At 42.8% G+C, this 9,126-nt stretch overlaps 1 protein-coding gene across 1 annotated transcript; it reads right to left on the reverse strand.

Moving 5' to 3' along the window:
• Window positions 1-499: 499 nt before the first annotated feature.
• Window positions 500-8,598, reverse strand: GATD3 (glutamine amidotransferase class 1 domain containing 3). The gene is made up of 7 exons (XM_059466200.1): window positions 8,357-8,598; window positions 5,034-5,086; window positions 4,296-4,409; window positions 3,835-3,954; window positions 2,581-2,673; window positions 2,099-2,255; window positions 500-1,492 (listed from the first exon to the last, which is right to left on the reverse strand). Exons 1-7 carry the CDS (start codon window positions 8,468-8,470, stop codon window positions 1,364-1,366), a joined length of 780 nt encoding a protein of 259 aa, XP_059322183.1. The 5' UTR covers window positions 8,471-8,598; the 3' UTR covers window positions 500-1,363.
• Window positions 8,599-9,126: the final 528 nt, after the last annotated feature.

Raw genomic sequence — 9,126 nt, forward strand, 5'->3', positions numbered from 1 at the left:
ATCATTAGGAGGCCCCAGAAGCAAAAATGCTTATTTCCTGAATCCTGACTGAGGAAGCTGAGCATGCCCAACACTAACACTCAAGGTTTCTCTTCACTCACCCCAATAAAAAAATGTCACCCCACACCCCTGGCAAGTGTTCAGCCATAAATGGCATTTGCCATAGACCAACTCAGTCTAAGTCTTGTAGATTCATTTAGGAAACATACAATTCTCCCTTGAACATATGGGTTCACTTCAGCAAGTCTGTCATGGAAGAGAAACTGTAATCCAGGGTAAGGGATGTCATTTTGCTTTTTTGTTTGTCTGAATTTGAGAAATGCTGTGTCCTGATCAATAGAAAGGTAACAAAAAACTTGGAAGAGGTGGAGAAGATTCTGCTGTATTCTATATGGAAAAAATATACAGAAGTTGTGAACTGAAAAGTAGAACTGCTAAAATGTCCCGACCAGTGTAAGTTATCAAAGGTAGCTCCCAAACAAAAGTGAAAGGACAAGGATAAGATAAAGGCAGAAATTAATTTATTTATATATCATTATTCCAGACATTCAATAATACTTCTTTGGAGAAGCTTTACTGCCCTAAAGCAGAGGAAGTTAGGATTATTTGAGATTGTTTTTTCCATTCACTACTTGTCATACAACTGCTTTAACCGGGGTGCTGTCCTTAGAGTTGTGCGTCACGTCAGCGGATATTATTTTCTTATTTTCTTCTTCATTTCAAGATCTTTTAAAACTATAATGGGCCAATGGATGAGTTTTTCAAAGTGCTGCTGTTGTGGCAGTTGTGTCCTGCTGCTGATTGGTGTTCAGAATGACTTTGTGAAAGTGGGATTCTTTGAAATTTAAACAAAATCTTTTCATTAATACTGAGTTAAATTAGATGTGGAAGATGTCTTTTCCCTCAAAAGATGACCCTGGCTGTTACTTCCCAGACACAGGCCTGACCTTAGACACCTTGAACCATGCATTCATTCCTCTACTCCCATTCTTCATCCACTAGATATGTTGCCATGTGCCAAACCCCTACAATACATCTGCCCTCAGCTTCTAAAGGGGCCTTGAGTCTCTTTTTCCCCCCTTAGAACTGGTTTGACATTGGTGTGTTGGGAAGACTTTTGTATCAGAACACATCCAGTCAGCTCTCTCCAGATGGAAAAGCTCAAGAAAATCCTCTGTGTCTCAGGCCAGGCTCCTTGTGCTCTGCAATGCCCCTCTCTCAAAAAGGCATGGAAAACCCTGCAGCTGGGAATCAGTCAGCTTTGTATCAGCATTCACTACAGCGTGAGCAGGACAAGCAGGTGCAAAGGTCTCCATTGGTCCATATGTTTGATACCACATCCTAAATTAAAACATTTCTGCTTTTATTTGCCAGTTAACTTTAGCACATTCTTCACCATTGCCCCAATGCCATCAAAGATATGGTGTAATGCTGTTTCACACATAAATGCTGGGGTGGTCACCACCTTATTTTTTGTATCCACGTGAGCTTCGTAAACAGGAGTTAAGGAAAATCCAGCACTTGCAGATGCTGCCTGCAAAATGAAAACTTCACAGTTCCACTATCCTATAAAACTTCCTCCAAATCTGGTATACAATCCAGCTGTAAAGACAGCTGCAACCTATAATCAAAGCTATGACAAGGTATTTTTTGCCAGAAAAACAAATGCTGCATGAGAAACCTGTGGAAACACCCAAAACCACAAGAAAACCTACAAAATTCACTTATGGTAGTCAAATGTCTCTAAGTAGAGTCTGCAGCATTAAACTTCAGGAAAATAAAAATCTCAAAGAGAAGTGACCAGCTGTAACCCACACCAGTTTTATGTGCAAATTCATTCAGCACTTGGTGTATTACTGTGTGCCTAAGGGAGCTGACTGAGAACAGCTTCTGACTCCCAGTGTACAGTTACACAGCAGCAGTTACACAGCTGTGTACAGAAGAGCTTCTAATCCTGCACTGCACCACTGCCATCTGCTACCCACTGCACATTCCCATGAAAATCTATGTGGAAAAGCACAGATTTTACATGTGTTCATTCCTTTAATGCCACATTTCTGAGCTGTCTCCCAACATGGAAATGACCAGGAAAGGATATGGTTACTTCTTTCACACAGTGCTTTGCTCCCAGCTCTTTGATGGCTCCTGCAGTCCCAGCATAAGGCCACTTGCCCCCTTCCTCTTCCTCATGGCCCACAGTTACCTCAGCACCAGAGAGCACCTTTGCTGCCAGCACTGGGGAAATGCAGCACAGGCTGCAACAGAAGGAACTGTAAGAGCAATTCTATAACACCACTAGTCCAGAACTTGCCCACAACTGACATGATTCAAATGGACACAGCTTTGAAAATCTGAGAAACGTCACAAGGCAACTTCCTTTCAGCATTTCCCCAGCTTCTCCTTTGACAAACACCAACATACACAAATCTTGAAAAACAAATATAAAAAAAAGGCTGCAAATGATACAAAACAGAAGATCCTTTTTCCAGTTCTAAAAACAACAGCTGCACATTTCAACAAGACACAGGCTGTCTCCATGCTCACACTTTGAAACAAATGCCATCCAACTCACATACATACCCAATAGGTTTGCCTGCTTTGTGGAAGTCTTTCAGGACTCGCTCAACTTCTCTGTTCACCTTGCAATCCTTCCCATCAACAGCAAAGGTAGATCTGTCACAACAAGAAACTTACACAAAGCTCAGTTTAAACCTACAAACAGAGGTATTTGCCTGTCTGCTGTGAAACTGGCTCCAAAGGGTCATACCTAACTTAACAGCTACTAAAAAACTGGTTAAAAACACTCCCTAGATGACCATTAATGCTTCAACCAAAATGGCTTTTTTCTAAGGTTTTGGTCTGCCAGAAAGCCCCTTACTTAATAAAAATATCTTAAAATGAGAATCATCAAATCAGCTTTCTAGGATTACTAAGAAGTTGTACAGCAATCTTTTCAAAGAAGAAAAATATGTAAGAAGAATAGGGAAGTAACATTCACATTTCTCCAAGCCAACAAAAATGCATCACAAGATCAAGATAAGCAGTATTACACATGGCTAACACTTTTTGTTTCCTTTTTTTTTTCTGAGTCTGCTGTTGTTTTATAATTATGATGCAAGAGGGGATTTTTTGGTAGGCAGAGAGGAAGAAACAGAATAATAACACTACAAGCACCTGAAACCATTAAAGTTGTACCTTCACTTCCCTCAGATCCAAAAAGAGACACCACTAGGGGAAGGAAAAAGAACTTCTTATGCATTATCTGAACTCTTCAGTTCTCATCAACATTGTTCAGAGAATTTAAAACAAGGCAATGAGAAGACTTTGAGAGGAGTTATCCTTATTAATTAGGAGTTACATATGTAGTAAATAAGGTCATTTATGGATTTTATTGCGTGAATCTTAGTTCACAGAATGAGAGAATGGTTTGTGCTGGAAGGGACCTTAAAGATCATCTCATTCCAACCCCTCTGCCATAATCAGGGACAAGTCCCTCTAGGCCAGGTTGCTCCGAGCTCCATCCAACCTGGCTTTGAACATTGCCAGGCATGGGACATCCACAGCTTCTCTGGACAACCTGTTCCAGTGCCTCACACAAGCAGCTGCTGCTTAGTGTCTCATCTAAACCTACTCTCTTTTAGTTTGAAGCAATTGCCCCTTGTACCATCACACCAGACCCTTGTAAAAAGTCTCTTTCCATCTTTTCCGCACGTTTTCTTCAGGTACTGAAAGGCTGCAATTGGACAACCCCAAAGCCCTCTCTTTGCCAGGCTGATTATGCATAGTTAATTACGAATATTTAGTTGAGGAATCTGATGTTTAGTTGGCACTCACAAGTTTTTGGCAGCTCCAAATCCACCAGGGAATATCACAGCATCGTGGTCTGCTGTAGTGAGCTTAGCCAGGCTTGTGATTTTACCACGAGCAATTCTGGCAGATTCCACTAAAACATTCCTTGAAGAACCAGAAATAAAACAATGTGATTAATTCAGCATTTGCACACAGAACAGAGTAAATAAAGTTTTGCAGAGGAAGAGGAGGGTGAGGAAGGGAGGAAGCAAGAACTGCTTTGGGTATTTAGTAACTGAAGCTATTGAAGGTTCTGAAATGCTACTGCTGGGAAACACAGGCACCGACAGACTGTATGTAATCAGGTCCAGAACACTCATGTAATACCTCCTCTCCAAGAAAACCACCACAGCTGGCACAAAGCTACTGAAGGCATTCAGCCAAGTGCTACAAGAGCCATTACAGGCTGCTGCATCTGAAGAAAGCCTAACACATCCCAGGCCTACCTTGACTCAGCTTCAGCTGGCTGCCCTTTGCTGTGGTCAATGACATGCATCTGAGGGACATCAGGAGCGTACATCTGAACCTCAGCTCCCCCACGGCTCAGGTGAACCAGGATACTGCAAACATGGAGATACAACAGGCAGAAAACTTCAAGGGAAAGGCTTTATCTGACCCCTAAACCTGCTACAAATATTCCACCAACTGACTCTGAAAGATGAGGAAAAGCACACATCCCACCAAAGCAGGCAACCAGCTTCCTTTCTCCAAGTCCCCAGGTGTTATGGAAGAATCTCACAATTAACATAGCCACTAACATTTAATCTAGTCTAGGTGACACATCTCTTATTAATTCACAGTAAGAGTTAATTCCATTTAAGCATTAACAATTCTGCTGTTAGATTTAGCCCTAGGAACAGAAACTCAAGTTGTTCTAAAATTAAGTCTGTATTTGACCCTCTTGAGATTGAATCTGAAACTCTGAATTCCTGTTTCTGAAGAGAGTCTCTCTCAGACTCATTGTTCTGGCATCACATGCACGGTGCTGCATCTTTGGACAATCACTGAGTTCTACAAGAATGCAGCCTGAGCTCACAATTAGGCTGTGACAAAAACGTGAGAAAGCTTCATCACTCATCTCTCAGGGTAATTCTGACAGCCAGAGACAGCAAAGCTAAATTAAACAAACTGCTGCAATGTAGTGGAGACTTTTGTGGAGCCCAAACTCCCAAAATGCGACTTACGCTGATGCCTCGTGGATTTCTGTGCCATCATAGACACCACAGCCAGACAGGACCTGCAGCGAGAAATTAACAGAGTATTTAGTGAGAAATCAACAGAGTATTGTGAGAAACAACAGAGAAATTAGTGAGAAATTAATAGGTGACACAAAACTCCCCACAGGATCTTTCACAAGGTAAGATTTTAAAAAATAGTTAACAACAATTTAAAAGCAAGCTTCTACAATGCCAGTGAACACCACGCTATTAGCACTGGTGTCACCACCTGGCAGACTGCAGAAATGGCATTTCCTATTTATAGCAACCCATCACAGGGCTCAGAAATAACCACCCTTTATTTCCTGGCTGATACATTTATACCACATTTAATAAACTGGTATGTTGCCCTTAGGAATGTTTTTATTGGGCACACAGTGGGTTGTTCTGAGTGTCATTTATCTTTCTTATGTAGTGTCCACATCCATGTGAAACACCTCCTCATCCAGGTGCACATCCACCAGAAGAGGGACAGAAATGCACTCTGAGGGGGCACCTAAAATAAACTACTTTACCTGCTGCTGTCTTTTACCTGAGCATCTGCATCAGAGATCAACAGCTAAATCACTTTTAATGCAGTAATACAGTTATGCCATATTAGCCATACTTGTCTTTAACTATGTGGAAATAATACTTTTAATTTGTTTATACACACCAGATAATAAAAAGCACAAAGCAGTGAGCTACCCTTGTGTAGGTGGAGAATCTAACAAAGTAGAAGGATAAAAAACTTTTTTTTTTTTCCCAAAAGCCATTGTAAGAATGAAACTAAACCAAAAAATTCCAAAGGTTTATCTAAATCCTGAAAGTATATAGGTGAACTCTTTTGGAGCTTTTTGTTTGGCTCTTTGTTCTGAAAGGAAAAAAATCCTGTTAGGAAGTCAATTTTCCTTTCTCTTTTTATTAATTTTTTTTTTTAACTTTAATCTCTTCCTTCCTGGTTTTCCTTCAGTTTTTTGGTTTTGTTTTGTTTTTTTTTTTTTGATGCTTGAGAGTTTTTAAACATAGACACATGAACAGAAACTCACAACTGAAAGGAAACTCACAACTGAAAAAGTCTTATCTAGTAGTGTTAGACTTGAGGGGACTTTCTGGTCACAATACCCAGGTGTCTGTTCTCACCAAATATCACCATCACTTCACCAAACGAGCAAGATACCTGAATGTTCTTCTGTCCATGTAAATCCTGTTCTGATATTTAAGAGTTGCCTTTTGCTTTGTAACTTTTTTTCTCATCTTTCATTTAATTTAGACTGAATAAAGAGACAAGCAACTGTGCTAGGGTTATGCTCTGCGAGCCACACTTCTAAAATGTTTTTGAAACTCAGTGAAACCAAAATACTGTAACATTATTATTGTAAACTCTTCTAAATATAAACTCTTCTGTTATTTCAGTACCTGCTTGATAATAGATCTGGTTTTTACCACAGTCAAAAATTTTACATCACTAATGTCAAAAATCACATTTGTTTTCCCAGGTCTATTTAAAAAGCTGTGACTTGCTAAAATGACAGCATTGCTGTTGGGTTATTTTTTAGCCATTTGGAGCACCATTCTGCCCTTTCCCAAACCAATTCTGCCTCAAAACAGATTTCTTCATGCAGGCAGTGCCTTCTTATTCTGTTATATTTAATGCTGTCTAGACTATGCAAAGCTCAAGCTTCAAAGACTGTCCACTGAGCTCCAAAACTGTGTATCCATTTGTGACACCATCTACAGCCTGGATTTTTCCTGAGCAATCTGTAGCCTCCTCCTTGCTTTCTTCTGGGTTTGCAATGTTTTACCCCCTTCCTGCCAAAAAGCATAACCCAGTTTAAACACATTCACTGCCAGTACCTCACCCAGTAACATTATAAACTATTTCAAGTAAAATCCTCCTGGGTTCCTCAGTACAAAGGATTCATGGAGCTCCTGGAGTGGGTTCAGTGGAGGGCAGTGAGGATGAGTGAGGGATCTCTCTTGCAAGGAAAGGCTGAGGGAGCTGTTCAGCTTCAAGAAGAGATGATGAGACTTCATTAATGTGTACAAATATCTAAATGGGGGTGTCAGGCACTGCTTGGAGGCGCCCAGCAATGGGACAAGAGGAATGGGCATAAAGTAATGCAAAGTTCCACCTGAACATGAGGAAGAATTTCTTTCCTGTGCAGTGACTGAGCACTGGGACAAGTGTGAAAAATGTGTAGTTTATGATTGGCTTTTCGCAAATATTAAAATGAATATTATGTGCGCTATGTTAGAAAGTTATGCTGTATTAATTTTCTTAAGTAGTGTGTTAAATATGGTTTTAGGTTATAACATAAGGTTAAAATAGAAACTATGCCACATAAGATACTTTTTTTAAAGAAAGGACTTGCAGTGAGATAGCAGCCATAGGACACCCAAATCTTTCAGAGAAAAAGAATTTATTGCTCCATTATCAGGAGAAACGAAACTTCTTCCTGCCTCGCTCAGCCCTGAGATGCTGCTCGGATTCGGAGGAAGAAGTTGACACTGACCAGACAGAATCCTGTGTTTGAATGGAATTTATGCATCATGTATGAGGTGTATGGATATGCAACCGGTGCAACAGGCTATTTTTTAAGGGTTAATCCTCTGTTAACATGTATCCTTTTTCGGGCTTATTTTGCCCAGAAAAAGGTACCTGGACTGTTCATAACTCTTTGTTTTTATTGTCTCGTATTGTTCTAAATCCTAATTGTCCACATTTTCATGACTGTAATTATATTACTATTTTTATAACCATTTTATTACAATTAAACCTTTAAAATTTTAAAAAGAAGTGATTGGCATTTTTCACAACAAGAAGGCTATGGAGTGTCCCTCACTGAACATATTCCAAAACTGTCTGGATACAACCCTGTGCCAGGGCTCTGGGCTGGCCCTGGTGACCACCGTGCTCCCTTCCAGCCTGACCCATCCTGGAATTCTGGGGTTCTTCCTAAATCAGCTCCAGGCCAACAACTATACACACGCCAATTTTTACATGTTTCCCACTCCTGGTCTGGCTTCCTCCAAGTTTCTGAACTGCAAGCAGCTTTTTCTTCACAATTTCAGCGTCTCTCCAGGGTTTCCAGCGGTCGCAGCCACCAGGCGAGGCTTTCCCAGGCCGCCGCCCCGCCGAGCCCTCCCCTGCACCGGCCCCACTACCGGAGCGACCCCGGCTGCAGGGCCGAGGGTGGCTGTGGAGAGCCAGACAGTGGAAAAACAAGCAAACAACAAACAGACAGACATAGACAGACAAACGCTTCTCCTCAGCGCTGCCCCGGCCCCCGCGCTCCTCCATTACTCACCACAGCGACGCGGGCGGGGCGGCAGCGCCGAGCGGAGGAGTGGAAGGAAGCGAGGCCGCCGGGCACTGCTCGCTGCAGCGCCGTGCACAGGGCCGGGCATCGGGAGCTCAGCATGGCTGAGGGCAGGGGCAGCGGCGGCGGAGGAGCCGGGGAACGGGAGCGGAGGAGCCGGGAAGGGGAGCGAGGCCCACGGGAACCGGGATAGACGCGCCCGGAGGCCGCTGCGCCCTTGGCGGCACCGGCGGCGGCGCCCCCTGGCGGCGGGGAGGGGCCGCCTCAGGGCCGGGAGCCGCCTGTTCCCTTCCCGGCCCTCATTTATCGGGAATGGCAGCGGTGGGAAGGGGACTGAGGGTGAAAAGATAACGGTGAGGAAGTTACAGGGGACAAATAAACAAGTTGGCAAACGGTGCAAAGTTGGGAGGAGTTGTTGGGTCCTTGGAGGGCACGGAGGGCCTGCAGAGAGACCTTGCTAAATCAGAGAGATGGGCAATCACCATCTCTATGAGGTTGAACACTGGAAAAGTGCTGGATTCTGCACCTGGGAAGGGACAATCCTGGAGATACAGACAGAATGGGGAATGAAAGGCTGAATAGAAAGGTATTAAACTATCAGAGAGTGTCCAGAGGAGGGCAGTGAAGATGGTGAAGGTGTTGAGGAGAAGGCATGTGGAGAGCACTTGGTCTGTTCAGCCTGGAAGAGACTGAGGGGAGACCTCATTGCAGTTACCTTTTGTATTTAAAGTCCCATAAAACAAATCCAGGAGAGCAGA

The sequence above is a fragment of the Ammospiza nelsoni genome, chromosome 2 (assembly GCF_027579445.1).
Source record: "Ammospiza nelsoni isolate bAmmNel1 chromosome 2, bAmmNel1.pri, whole genome shotgun sequence".
NCBI lineage: Eukaryota > Metazoa > Chordata > Aves > Passeriformes > Passerellidae > Ammospiza > Ammospiza nelsoni.